Source organism: Condylura cristata, unplaced genomic scaffold (genome assembly GCF_000260355.1).
Source record: "Condylura cristata isolate star-nosed mole 26May11 unplaced genomic scaffold, ConCri1.0 scaffold00005, whole genome shotgun sequence".
In the NCBI taxonomy this organism is placed as follows: domain Eukaryota; kingdom Metazoa; phylum Chordata; class Mammalia; order Eulipotyphla; family Talpidae; genus Condylura; species Condylura cristata.
Genome location: NW_004567106.1, coordinates 61,020,594 through 61,035,503, shown reverse-complemented (window position 1 = coordinate 61,035,503; position 14,910 = coordinate 61,020,594). Strand labels below are relative to the sequence as shown.

The following is a 14,910-nucleotide window of genomic DNA, read 5'->3' as shown; positions in this document are numbered from 1 at the left end:
CGGGCCCTTGCCCTTGTTTGTTTTCAGCCGGCTGTAGAGACCTGGCTCTGGCGGAGGCTTCCAGGGGCAGCCGAGAAATCCGCACACATCTGGTTATTTTCACGGCTGGGGGTGCTGGGGGTGGGAGGAGGCGTGGGAATGACCGCGTGCGCCCGCCCGCGGAACAGTATTTACCAGGGTTGTTTTTACTGACGGCTGAGGGGAGCGTTGAGTGCCAAGTGCTTGCAGGCTTTGGGTGTGGAAGCGTCGTGCACTGAGGTTGAGCGAACCCAGCGGGAGCGCAGCCGGTGGAGCAGTCGCCTGGGGTTGTGGGAACCCCGTGCCGTGTGGGGGTGTTGCTGAGCCGGGACTCCAGTCGCTCCCCACCCTCCCGCCCACCCTTTCCCATCGCCCCAGTCTGAATGTTCCTCTGGGAGAGTAATCAAGGCACCTCCGCAGAGTGGGAGCGCCGGTGTCTAGCCTGTGAGATAAGATCTCGAAGTGAGAGTAGAGAGCTGAAGTGTAAAGATGACAAACTTCAATGAGCGTCGGAATCACGTGAAAGATGCCAAGTAGGGTGAAGATGAGGCTTTTTTCCAGAAAGAGTCCCAGATCGCTCCCTCCTGGTTCTAACTCTGCACGTCAGTGGGGCTGGGAATTCGCTGGCTTTGTCTGGGTGATTCTGCACTTCCAAGCATCACACTTGGAGAAACAGCACATGAGCTGGCACATACACACAGCCCTGAAGCTAATTTCCTTAGGCCCCCAAGTTGCTTCACCTAAGCTCCTCAGAGCTGTCCTGAAAATATAGGTCCTTGGTGTGGGGCAAGGAAAATGAGGAAGCCATAACGATGAGCTGTTTTTAAGGGTGTAGAGCACCCCAGCCCGGGAAGAGACAGGGCACCATGCTCCCTTGCCCCTCTGGCCTCTGACCTGCTCCGGGAGCAGGACCCCAGGCCCTGCCCCAGGACTCTCAACACAGGGACTCTGTGTCTTCAGGGCCCAGTAGAGTGTTGGCGAGGCTCCCCCATCCGGCAAGACCTGCCCCCTGCAGATTCAGAAAAAAGTTTAAATGCTTTTTTTAAATGTTCATTTGTCCCAAGAGAGCTAGTTCTTTCTCCCTTGACAGGCAAGGAAACAGGCCCCAGGCTCACCCAGGACCCTAGTCTCTGCAGCCCACCCCCACCCCAGCTCCAGCTTCCTGTAGTCTCCTCTGTGACCCCTGAGAGGCTCTGAGACACTGCCTCCTGGCCAGGATGCTGCCCTGTCCTCATGACCTTTGTACGGGAGCCCTTCCTGGCAGGGGAGGTGAGTGCAGTCAGGCGGGCATCACCCCCGCCCACCGCTGGGCACCCTGCCCGGATTCACTAGGTCTGCAGCAGGCAGAGGGATTAGGAGGCCCTGGGAAGGGGTTTGTTTTAAGGCAGCTAGTCCATCCATCGTGTTCAGCTCAGGAAGCGCCCAGCCCTTTCCCTGCCTGGGCAGACTGGTATACCCCCGTACCCCACAAAAAACCTGCCATACCAGCCCCACGCAGCCAGGGTTCAGCACTGCACACCTCCTGCTAGGAACAGTCACGACAGGTGGAACAGAGCTGGTGGGGCCTCAGGCACTTGGCTACAGGTGGAGGTAGGGTGCCAGCCTCAGATGGCACACTGAATTCCTAGTTCTCCTCTTACCTCGATGCTGTCAGCAACAGAATTAGAATAACAGTAATCCGAAGAATGTATTTAGAAGCTTCCTGGTGAGCAGCTCTGTCTTCTTGAGGTTGGGGGTTGGGTTCTGCATCCACCCTCCAACTAGAGAGCTCATGGGGTTGGGGGTTTGCAGCCTGCTCTGGCCTATCTTGTCTTCAGGAGTGATTGCAGAGGTCACTGAAGGCACCGCTCTGAGAATCCTATGGAAACTAACAACTCCCTGGGCTGGCCTGCTGGGGAGGGAGGCCCCCCTGGCCCTCTCTCTGTACACCTCTCTCTCCATATCTTCCAGGTTTCTGGCCCTGAAGACACACTTCGTGATCCTCTGGCTGGCCAGGGGGTTGGGCTGGTAGAGGAGCCCGAGCAGGTGGGGGACTGTGGTCCTGGCCAAGAACAGAGCTGAATGGGGTCCCAGGCCTGCATGGGAGCCAGTGTTCCTGGTTCCTCGCCATCCCCACACCCTGCTCATCTAGCTGGACCTCAGCAGGGGTGTGTGTTCCCCAAACTTGCCATCTGTGGTGTTCATGCAGGCCCTGTGCATGCAGACCTGCGCTGGAGGCCCAGGGATGCCCTCAGTGGGGGACGCTGCACCATGGCCATCTGCACAGTGGCATAGTGGCCCCAGTGAGACTCAGTCTGCAGCCCCACGCTGTGAGAGGGGTGAAGGGTACGAATAGATGGCCAGGGAATGAGGCCAGACGATCTGCAGGATGCCCCTGGCACCAGCTTCACACCCGAGCCCAACAAACCCATGACATTTAGATCAGAAGAGGTGTCGCCCTAGGTAGAGAGAGGGTGGATGGGGACACTGGGAGGTGGCCAAGATGTGAGCCCTGCGGGGCCGGCTGGGTGCGGTCAGCCACACCTGGGACGTGTGCACGCAGATGTAGCCATGCTTCTGAAATGCGGTTAAGGTCAGGGCAAGGGCTGTTCTCTGGGCATCTCCTGACACTTCACAGCGGGAGCTACATTGCACCCCAGGCCCAAGCAGGCAGCTCAGTGGACTTCCCAGGGAGAGAGGACACTGAGAGGACCAGGAGTCACTGGCTTCCTAAGGAGAAGGGGCTGGAAACCAAGTTAGGGTCACCTAAGTGTGGGTCGGTCATCCGCCCCAGCCCTGCTGTCACTGGCCATTCCCAGAGGGTCAGGACGAGCACAGCAGCAAGGCACCCAGCCCTTGGAGCACACTGGAGTGCCCGCTGGAAAAGGATGTCTGGGTACCAGAGCAGTGGCCATGGGCTGGGCACCCTCATGAGGCTGCTATGCAGCCTCAGTGTCTGAGCACACAGGGGTGTCCTGGCAACAGGAGAACCACCATACCTAGAGGCGAGGACCCCTCCGAGCCCACCCCCCTCCCTCTGTGTCTTCATTACCTTTTCCCAGGGGTCATCCCGTGAGGCTCTTGTATGCAGGAGGCCAGGGTGTGCGGTTCCTGCTGAGCTCTTCAGCGACATCACCGTAGCGGGGCCACAGCTGCACAGAAGCCCAGACTTCTCCCCCAGACAGCAGGCGCCTGTGTCTTGGGGTCAGCCGGCTGCTGCTGGCCACCTGGGATCGGGCCGCTCTTTGGAACACAGCCACACCTGCGGTCTCGCATGCCGCCTGGTATTGCTCTGGCTTCTGTGAACTTGAGTCATTGCAAGAAATCAGCCACAGGGCCTGCGGGTTCTGAAATGTTTACCTCCAGCCCTTCACAGAAGTTTGCCAACCCCTGTCACACTGTGTCCTGTGTCATTCATTCCGCCACAAACACGAGGCAACACCCAAGGGACTGTCCTCGTTACAGCCTCGGCCCAGGGCCAGCCCCACTCAGCCTGGTGCCACATGGCGCCCTGGGCACCAGCTGCTTGTCAGACCGACACCCTGACCGCTCACCGGCTGTGGCTTTGAAGAGGCCGGTTCACCCCTCTTCGCCTCACTTTCTCAAGAACAGAAACATGCAGCGAGATACCTGTACTAACTAGCCTACCCTCCGTGGGTGCTCACTCTGCTTAATTCTTCTTAGTCCCCCCTTTCTTCTAGAAAGGCTTGTATCAGACTATCATTTTCCCCTACACCCCTCAGGGTGGGAAGGGGAAGGAGGTTGATGTGATCTGCTTTGTTAACTTGGGCAGGAAACCTTGGCCAGGGGGAGTCCCCTACCCCACCCACTCTACCTTGGGTCCCTGAACACCAGGCTCTGGCCCTGCCTTCACCAGCTCTCACAGAGGGAGAATTTGGGGCTCTGGCCCTGCCTTCACCAGCTCTCACAGAGGGAGAATTGGGGCGCCAGTGTGAAAATTCTGCTCTCCTCTCCGCCTCCCTTGACTCTCCCAAGCCTCTCTGAGGAGGCTCTTCCCAGAGCGTATTCCTACCCAGGCTACTTAGTTCCTCTTCCCCAGGAGGGTCCCAGCTTACCCTCCTTGTCAGCCCTTAGCTTGACCAGAGCCACCAGGAGTTGCCAGGCTGCACTGGGAAACCAGGAAAGAACACTGTAGTGCAACACGGGAATACTTCTTTGTGCACCCCAAGTACTGAAAGGTGGGAAAGAATTATGGTCTTTACCCTCCCATCACTTCTGGTACATGGGGAGACTGGGGAACAGAGTTCAGACTTTGCCTGGCACATGACCTAAGTTCGTGCTCTTAACTACCCTTGTAGTGCTTTCTGGAAGGTCCTGCTTCAGCACTGGGCAGGGATGTGTGCAGATTGGAGCAGGGTACCCCCCCCCTCCAGGGCTCACCCCAGGTCCGGGGGACAGCAAAGAACAAAGTGCTGGCCTGGGGAAGGGACAGCCGGGCCTCTGGCCTCTGGCCAGCCCTCCCAGCAGGGACTGTGTACTCAAGTGAGCCAGCCTCACCATGGCTGGAGGCATCCACACTGGACAGTGGCAGCCTCTCCTGCCCTGGGAAACGGCCAGAGAGCACCCGCCCTGCGAGCTAGTGTCCACAGGCCAGGCCAGCTGAAACAAGCCGATAAGGGCAAAACAATTCCAGATTTGAAGAATGCCCGGAATTATCTCCGAGGGCTCTGGGCTCCTCTGAGAGAGACTGTGCCGAGGAGCCAGGCCCGATAACCCCCTGGGATGTTGCCCTGTCCTCTAGAGGCACCAAAAGGGCAGACTCATCCTCTCCCAGGGCTCTGGGAAGGGGTGGGCAGGGTGAGCCTCTGGAACCTGTGGCCTCACTTGTCAGCCTGACCGCTTGGCCTGGTGGGGGTGGAGCGGGCATGGGAGACCCTGCCCTTCCCCAGAAGCTGAAACAGTCCTTCCTGCTGTCTCTCCATTGTGAACCTCTACCCTACCCTCTTGTCTTCATTAGCTCGGGCTGTTCCAACAAAATACCGCCAACACGTGGCCTAAGTAAGTCCCTGGCGTTTATTCCTCACAGTGGCGGGGGCTGCTCTGAGCTCCACGTGGCAGCGGAGTTGGGCTATATGAGGCCCCTCACTTGCAGGCAGCTGCTTTTTTTGTATACCCTCATGCAGTAAAGACCAAGCCCTTCCTCTGTCCTCTGTCCCATCCTCGGGGTCCACTCTCACCAACTCACCTGAACCAGGCAGGGAAGGGAGCTCACAGATTTTCAGTTTCTAACACCCCTTATGCCAGGGAAGTTGATTAAGATGCATCTTTGGGGTCTTCAACCCACGTGGGGGTGCTGTTGGAATTGGCAAAAGGAACCCCCCCAGAGGTCATTTTGCCCATTTTCCTGATGGGGACTGCGCAGGCTGAAAAATACTGCCCCACCCATCCCCAAAAGAGAGTCCTTGAAACCTGTGACTATCACCTTATGTGGACAGAGGGTCTTTGCAGATGTGATGAGGCTAAGGCTCTTAAGGTGAGATCAGCCTGGATTATCTGGGTGGGCCCTAAATTCAAGGGCAAGTTATCTGCTCAAAGATGGAGGATGCACACGGGCAGATTGGAGTGACCACTGCAATCCGGGGAGTGACGCACCACAGGGGCTTCCAGAGGCGAGGACTGTGCGGAGAGTCCAGGGCCCCGCCTGGAGCGCTGTGCCGCCCACACCTGACTCAGACGTCTGCTTCCCAGAACTGTGAGAGAATAAATGTACGGGATAGCTTGCTGTGGCAGCCACAGCAGGCTGCCAGCAGCAGGCGTGCCCAGGGCACTGAGCTGGTCTGGGCATTACCTGAGCCCAGTGCAGAGTGGGGAGCTCTCCATACTGGCGGCACAGGTGAGGGCGTCAGTCTGCCCGGACCCCCATTTGAGACTCCAACCCAGCGCTCTGAGCTCCTTCCTGTTGTTCTTCTGCCTACATAAACCCCATCCTGATGCTGTTCACCAAGGTCAGGTTCCCCCCCACCTCCCCCTCACCATACCTGTTTAGGACCTCTGGAGGGCGGGTTTGGCTTCCTTAAAGCATTGACGGGTTGAGGCCCTCCCTGGTGGTGCAGCAGGTTAAAGCACAGCACCAAGAAGCTTAAGCCGCTTCCGCATGAGTTCGATTCCCGCCTGCCCCGGAGGTGACCACATGGCGTGGCAGACCTCTCCTGACCCGCCCGCTGCTCCCCTCAGCAGTGTACCTCGTCGATCTGCCTGTTCTGCTCCCCACTCTGTCCCTGGTGAATCCTCTCACCCTCCGCATCTCTGGCCTGTACCCCAGTTCTATATGAATAAATAAATCTTTAAAAAAAAAAAAAAAGCATTGACGGGTTGGTACAGACCGATAGCTGCTCAGAGCAGAACATCAGAGCAAACAACCTTCAAGGATAAAACAGGGCAGGGAATGTGGAACCCCCAAGGTTCTCCTGGTGGAAAGCCATGAGTGGGTCTTATGAACAAGAGGGGAGCAGCAGGCCAGGATGGCCAGACTGCTGAGGCAGGGAGCTTGTGAAGAGGGAATGAGGGGTACCGAATTAATGCTCCAGAAGCAGATGGGAACACAACCAAATCTTCAAAAGTAGGGGAAGAGAGGTGGGGGGGGGCGCTGAACACTGTAAAGAGAGGATGTCAGATACGCTGAAGCCTGGGGCATCTGGGCAGGTCGTGCAGGGACTGGCGCGGGCAGCCCTCGTCATGGCAAAGGCCCACTAACGTAGGTGTTCAGCATCATGCTCGGGAATCAGCGCGGCTATTCCACAGTTATGTTTCAAGAGGACCCAGAACTTATTTTTGCTTTATCACATCAATCCAGGAAGATGTCAGCTTCTCTTGTCTGGTTTCTACACTTCACTGTCCACCCCCACCCCCCCCACTTTGGAGTCTTTTGGTTTTAGTCCCTGGAGGGAGCAGCCTTTGAGGGTGGTGAGCTGAGGGTAACAAAGGAAGGAGAGGTGGACGCTGGTGTCCAGACCCGGAGCCTCCCTCTCACTGCCTTCCTGCCCTCCTTCCACACACCCTCTTCCTGGAGCATTCTTTCGAGTTTCCTTTCTGCTATTAATAGTCAAGTTAGTCCCACATCTCTACATGGCCAGGAACTGGAGGAAGTAGGTCCTTACTGAAGGTGGAGGGCAGTTACTAGACAGAAGAAGGCTGAAGTCAGGCTTCACCTCTCCCGGCCATCCACTCGCCCCCCCTGCCCCTTGGAGCCCAGTACAAGGAGGGACCCCTCTTTGCTAATGCAGCCCCTCACCTCACTCATGTCAGCATAGCTTCAGCAGCGTCTCAGGCTGTTCACCGACCCACCCTCACGCTCCCTGGCCCATGTCCCCCCTGCCTCCCTCCCCATCTCAGTTTCTGCTGTCACGCTCTGTGACTTCAGTCCCCACTGGATAAGCAGGTGTATTGTATATCCTGGCCTCCCGTTCGTTCTCTTCAGCTCTACTCATGCAGTCATTTCCATTTCACATGCTGAAACACCACCAAGTGCACCACCTCTGAAATCTAAGCCTTGCACTCTCTGATCACTAGTCTAACTTCTAGTTGACTCATGTACGCCAGACACGACACCAGTCTGGCGGCCCCTCACTTTCTCGTTGCCTGTCAGTCCCCATAGGGTTGATATCTGTCTCCATCCACCCTGTATTTCACACTCCACCACTCTAATCCCCGCTTCCCAGGTATCCTCAAGGGCTCTGCAGCCTCTCTCACCATTATGCCACTTAGAACAACCCACTGCTGCTGGGTGAACCCCGCCTCTGCCCAAGCAGGGAAAAAACTCAAACACGCTGCTAATGTAACAGGTACAGGTTTCATGGACTCCGCCCCCACTCCAGATACTGGAACTGCTAATCCCATCAATACCAAGGAGAAGCACGCTGGGACGTGACGGTGGAGCTGAGCAGCCAGGTTGGGATAAAACTGGACATGTGGGTTCTGGGGGGCCTCTTGACCTGGTTTGCGGCTGGTCATTTAGCTCTCGATTGGTTTCAGCGTGCTGGTGGACAGAACCAGTCAGCAGAACTGTAGGACATTCTAGCTAACTTGTATTTCTCTCTCTTTCCCTGGGTTGTTCCTTTTACCTTTCTCCTTATAAATAAATCCATGATTGAACCTTTTTGAGTGTGTCCATAATACGATTGAATCTCAAGCGCGCGAGCGAGGACCCACAGACAGGAAACCCAGTTCACACTGGGTGCCCTGTAGCACTAACTGGACATTTTTTCCCTTTAATTCATGATTCACCCCTCCGCTGCACGGCAAGCCCTCCTTTGGCTTCCAGTGTCTCTCCAGTTGCCGGCCTCAGACCAGCAGCATCAAATCGCCATGTTCTGTCCCAGGCTGGCTAAGCCTGCAGCAGCAGGCGGTGTTCTGACAAGCGTGCCAGATAGCGCTGACAGTTCGCTCAGATTGGGGGAGCACTTTCTAGTAGGTTCACTTACCCACTGCCACGATGAGTATCTGGTTCCTTTTTTGTCCACACAACTACTTCTTGCTTATTCGTTGTGTCAGTATAGTGGATTCCATCTAGATTTGGGAAAATTATGGCTGTCAAATGAAAACTTAACCTTCCCACTGCCAGCATTACCAAACACTTTTGACTTTGCCCACTTCTTTCTTCTAGTTTCTAAGTGCCATGCCATAGAAATGGAGTGTCGGTCCTCTACCAAGGGCCCAGGATCAATACATGTGAACCCCCTTCTCTCTCTGCGGCCGAAGGACCCAAGGAGACAGTAGTGGAACAAAACCAAAGTCACATTCTGATCAACTCTTGTGTCTCCAATCTCCAAAAGAAAATGAAACTTGACTACCCCTGCTTTCGAGCTTTTGCCATGTTCCTCTGCTCCTCAGACCTAAAGGGTTGTCGCACATCCAAGCCCACCTGCCTCTCCCAGCAGCCCCAGCCAGGCTTCCATCTCCCTTGGGCCTTCCTCCATGGCCACAAGCTGAGGTTGTGGGCGAACCTCGGAGAACCAATCTTTGTTTAGGACAATGGGCCATTCTCTTCTTGAAAAAGAATTAGAAGTCCCTGTTTCATCCCCATTTCCCCTCAGAAGTAGCTGTTATTCCAACCTTAGGGATTACATCTTCTGTCAAATTTCAGAAATAGTTTTTATCTCTAAAAACATATTGCTTAGTGTTGCCAATTTTTGACCCTAGAAAATTGAGACGCACCCTATGAACTTGTGCTAGCTTTTATTGTTGAGCATTTTTTTAAGTCATCCATTCATCTATCTATTTATATAAGAGCTGGGGCATAGATCAGAGGTGCGGGGGCTGGGGGTAGTAAGAGGACTCACCAGAGACACAACAGGCAAGTTGACTACAACACACCGCTGAGGGGAGCAGCGGATGAGACAGGAGAGGTCTGCTGCACCATGTGGGTCAGCTCCCTGGCTGGGGATCGAACTCATGCTGTAGTGGCTGCCTATCACTTTATAGTGCTGAGACTTAGCCTCTTATGTCACCAGGGAGGCTCTGTTCAGTATATTTTAAATTAATGCTTAATACTTGTATTATAGTACATAAGATGTTCACTATATATGTATATGTGTCTAACTATCTACCTTAGTTATCCCTTGGTATCCACAGAGGAATTGATTCCCCCCTAAAATAACACCCAAAGATACCACAAGGATGCTTAAGTCCCTTATATAAAATGGCATAGTAGTTGCAAATACCCTGTCCACCTCCTACTGTATATCTAGGTTATCTAATTTAAATAATTATTCTGTTGCATTGTCTAGGGAATGATAGAAAGAAAAAGTCTGTACATGTTTAACACAAACACAACATGGTAAGGCATAACCACTACATGTATATGTAGCATGCATTTCTGATCCAGAGTTGATTGAATCCTTGGCAACTGTGATATGAAGGACCAGCTAACAATATATAGCATGATAAAATACACAATGTTGTATATTCCAGTATATGATTAGGTCAGAACCTACCCATATACATTAGAACAATACTGCTGTTGATAAACATTTGCTTGTTATTTACAGTATGAAAATTCTCCAGGGGTCCTCTGACAAATGCATCTTGATGCACACATGTGTGCATCTCTGCAGGGTAAATGCTCCATGGTACAAAGGAGCTGTAAACTGGAATCAGTTTCCTCTTATTTGGTGTTGCCAAGTAAGGCAACATTTGTGCCTGACTATGAAAATGTTGCCAATCTGCTGGGTATTAAATGACTTATTTGAGTTTGCCTTCCTCTAATTACTAAGGTTTTTAGATTTTCATAGGCTATTTGTGCTACCTTTTCATCTGAAATACCTGCTTCTCTTGTCTATTTTCTTTCTTTCTTTCTTTTTTTTTTTTCTGTTGGGTGGTAAGGTTCTTATAAATAAGAAATAAGACCATGTATGTTATACCCTTCTGATTCTTTTTCACTTCCCCTTTGTTTATTGTTTGTTTGTTTGCTTGTTTTTGTTTTTGTTTATTTTTTTAAGATTTATTTATTCAGGGCCCTCCCTGGTGGCACAGCGGGTTAAAGCACAGCATTAAGAAACTAAAAGCCACTTCTGCTTGAGTTCAATTCCCATCTGCCCCCGGAGGTGACCACATGGCGCGGCAGACCTCTCCTGACCGCCCGCTGCTCCCCTCAGTGTACTTCGTCGATCTGCCTGTTCTGCTCCCCACTCTGTCTCTGGTGAAGCCTGTCACCACCCCTGAGCCTCTGGCCTGTATCCAGTTCAGTATGCACAAATAAATAAATTTAAAAAAAGAAGATTTATTTATTCATACAGAACTGGGCTACAGGCCAGAGATGCGGAGGGTGAGAGGATTCACCAGAGACAGAGTGGGGTGCAGAACAGGCAGATTGACGAAGTACAAAGTACGCTGCTGAGGGGAGCAGCGGGCGGGTCAGGAGAGGTCTGCCACGCCATGTGGATCTCCTCCGGGGTAGGTGGGATCGAACTCATGCGAAGTGGCTTAAGCTTCTTAGTGCTGTGCTTTAACCCGCTGCGCCACCAGGGAGGGCCTTGGTTTGCCTTTTTAATGTGCCCTCCCTGGTGGTGCAGCAGGTTAGAGCACACCACTGCAAAGCTAGCTGTAGCTGCTTCAGCACTAGTTTGATCCCCAGCCAGGGAGGTGACCCACATGGCACAGAAGACCTCTCCTGTCTCTCCTGTGGCTCCCCTCAGCAGTGTACTATGTCAGTTCTGCCTGTTCTTCTCCCCATTCTGTCTCTGGCGAATCCTCTCACCCCCTGCACCTCTGGCCTGTACCCCAATTCTGTAGGCATAAATAAATAAATCTTAAAAAAAAAAAGAATTGCTGAGATTAGATACGGAAAAGATACAAAGATAATACAGAGTCCCATGTACTTTTACTTCAGCTTCTCATCTTAACATCTTATACACCATGGCACATGTAGCACAATTAAAATATAAGGCAGCTGCAACTGTTGGCTAAGCTACAAAGTATTCTTATGTCACCAGTATTTCCACTAACTTTTTTGTTGTTGTTCGAGATTATGACATCATCTGTATAATCATCCTGTTTGACAAGTCTCTTCTAATCTGTGGCAGTCTCTTGGCCTTTCTTTATTATTCCTAACCTGGTTGTTTTTTTAGAGAACTGGTCAGATAGTTTGCAGGGTGACCTTGGAGTTGGGTGTGTCCGATGTATTTTGTGACTAGACTGGGGTAATGTATTTTTGGAAAGAAAACAACAGAGGAAGGGGCCGTTCTCATCTCATCTTATCAGGGTACATGATGACTTATATTGGTCATTATTTATTTTGGTGATTTTAACCCGGATCATGTGGAGAAGATGATGTGTCAGCCAGCTCTCCCACTTTCAAGTTGCTATTTGTTTCTTTCTATACTCTGTTAGAAGAGAGTCAGACCAGCCTCAGATTACCTTTTTCCTGGAGGTGAGAATTATCTACAGATTTTTCTTTCAATTCTTCAAGGGTGATTTGCTCCTTCTCTCTCATTTGTATTTATTAAACCATTTACCAGCATGGATTCATGGCTATTTGTTTTATCATTTTGGTTCCAATTCAATGTTTTTTCATTTTTTCTTAAATTGTTCTACGATTGGCATCTGGGAATTCTTTCAGGTTGATTCTTCCTTTCTTCTTTTTATCATTTTATTATTGCTGGTATTATAAGATGTTTCCGGTTCATCTGGTTATTTTCTGTCAGCGTGAGAGTCCAGCTATTTCTACAAAGAGCCCTGATTGACTTTAGTGGAGGATGATTGGGCATGCCTGCTGCTACTGTTTCCCGATCCTTTCAGTGGACAGAGCTCAGACATATTTGTGTACTAACTCATGAACACACACAGCCCTGTGTATTTCTTTATCTCTGTATATATTATTGAGCGTATGTATTAAATAGATAACATGCCATCTCTCTCTCTCTCTCTCTCTCTCTCTCTCTCTCTCTCTCTCTCACACACACACACACACACACACACACACACACACACACACAAGTTAATGCTGACATCCTTGATCAAGGATTTATTTAGCTTCCTCTCCACCAGCCTTGCTTATGTAACTTTTTTTTTTCCAGCAATCAGGAAACTTGACTCATGTCATCTATCATTTCTTTATATGTCAACCCCAGCATGCATGAGATCTAAACTTGATAATGCAAACCTTTGTGAAACAAGTGTTCCACTTAGTTCCTGTTTATAGTTCTTTCTGTTTTTAACCTTATATTATCCAGTCCAAAAACCTATTTTCCTGTTACTTTGGTCAGCTGTTTCTCCTCTTTCTGTCCAGTGAGGTTCTGTTAATACTTTAATAACATAGCTAAACTGATTTTCAGAGTTTCCCTTATATCCTGGGATTTTTAGAACATCTCAGTTGATTCCCTCTCCTCAGTTTGGGGGAGATGTACAATTCTGTGGGTTTATCAAATGCAGCCTTGATCCATCAAGCATTATATATAATTTCCGGTGTCCCTCAACCCCTGCTAACCGCTGACCTGCTTTCAAGGCCTGTAGGTTTTCCATACTACTGTAGAAATGAAATCAAATGCTATGTAGAAATGGAATCAAATGCTATGTCTCTCTTAGTTTCTTTCACTTAAACTGTCATCCACGTTCCATGAATCAAGAGTTTGTTACTTTTTACTGCTATGTAGCCATATAGATCTACCACTGTTCCTTATGGCTCAGTCATCTTGGCTGCTTACAGGTTTTGCTGATTGTGAGTAAAGCTGCAGTAAACATTGCATTGGGTTTTGTGTGAGTTTTCTGTTCTTTTGTGTAAATACGTAAGAATGGGTTTGCTGGGTCATATAGATCTTGTATGCTTACCTTGAAAAGAAAAGGCTAAACTTTTATTTTGCTGTAATATTTTATATTCCCTACTAGCAGTGTAGGAAAGTTCCTGTGTAGATCTGATATTCCAAGTTTTGTTTTTTTTTTTTAAGTTTTATTTATTTATGCATACAGAACTGGAGTACAGGCCAGAGGTGCAGGGGCGGTGAGAGGATTCACCAGAGACAGAGTGGGGAGCAGAACAGGCACATTCACAAAGTACACTGCTGAGGGGAGCAGTGGGCAGGTCAGGAGAGGTCTGCTGGGCCATGTGGTCACCTCCGGGGCCAGGGGTCTAAGTCACACTGAAGCGGCTGTGGGCCAGCTTGCAGTGCTGCATCCTAAGCCCCATTGTGCCACCAGGGAGGGCCCTCCAGTTTGTTTTTAGCCATTAAATAGCATTGTAGCTTTAATTTGCATTTGCCTAATGGCTCATAATGTTGACCACCTATAAACAAGTTTATTTGCCATCTGTATGTCCTTTTTTGGTGATTTTTCCTTGTATGTCTTTGGCTCAGTTTTGAAAGTTGGGTTGCCTTTTTATTGTTGCGTTTTAGGAGAAGGAGATGTTATCCTCCTCCTGACTCCTTATTGAACTGGTGACCTAGTACAATGTTAAATAAGAATGATGAGAAAGGATATTCTTGCCATGTTCCTAAATGTAAAAGCAAACCATTCACTCTTCCCTCATTAAGTGTGATGTTCATCTGTACACTTACTTGGAAATATTATTTATTAGGCTAGGAAAATTCCCTTCTATCCTTAGTTTTTTAATCTGAATGAATCATGAATTTTGTCAAATGATATTTCTACACAAATGGAGATGATCATGTGGTTTATTATTTCATTGTTAATATGGTCACTGCATTGGTTTTTAAATGTAGAACTAGTCACAAGATGAACCTCACTAGATCACTTCTTATGTATTGCTAGATTTGATTAGAGAATAGAGAAAAGTAAAATGCCCAATGAAGTGACTATAATGAAAACGACAGTAACGATTGTTCGTAGAAAAACAGGAACCCACATAAGTGGCTGGAGGACATGTACAACTTCTCAAAATGCTACATATGAACTACCGTATGACCCAGGACTCCCATTCCTTGGCATACAAGAGAAATGAAAATACATGTCCACATAGAAACTTGTACATAGACGTCTATAGCAGCGCTATTTATAACAGCCAAGAAGCAGAAGCCATCAAATGCCCATCAACTCATGAATGGATAAATAGAATGTGGTATGTCCTTACAATGAACTATCATTCAGTAGTATAAAGGACCAAAGAAGTGACATGACACGTTGGACAACATGGGTAAATCTTTTTCTTTAAAACATTTGTTTAAGCAACTCCATCAAAAAATGGGCAGAAGAGCGAAAAAGACACTTCTCCAAAGAAGAAATGCAGATGGCCAACAAGCATATGAAAAGATGTTCAACATCACTTGTAATAAGAGAGATGCAAATTAAAACTACAATGAAATACCATCTCATTCCAGTGAGAATGGCACATCTTAAATCACCTAGCAACAACAAATGCTGGCGAGGATGTGGAGAAAAAGGAACTCTCCTGCACTGCTGGTGGGAATGCAAACTAGTACAACCACTATGGAAAACTGTTTGGAG

At 49.9% G+C, this 14,910-nt stretch overlaps 1 protein-coding gene across 1 annotated transcript in view; it reads left to right on the top strand.

Annotated features, from left to right (window-relative positions):
- Positions 1–5,553: 5,553 nt before the first annotated feature.
- PODXL (podocalyxin-like) overlaps positions 5,554–14,910 on the top strand; it is a 28,929-nt gene continuing 19,572 nt past the window's right edge. Inside the window, exon 1 of the mRNA XM_004677190.2 lies at positions 5,554–5,851. Coding sequence (XP_004677247.1) covers positions 5,554–5,851 — 298 coding nt within the window. The remainder of the gene's footprint in view (positions 5,852–14,910) is intronic.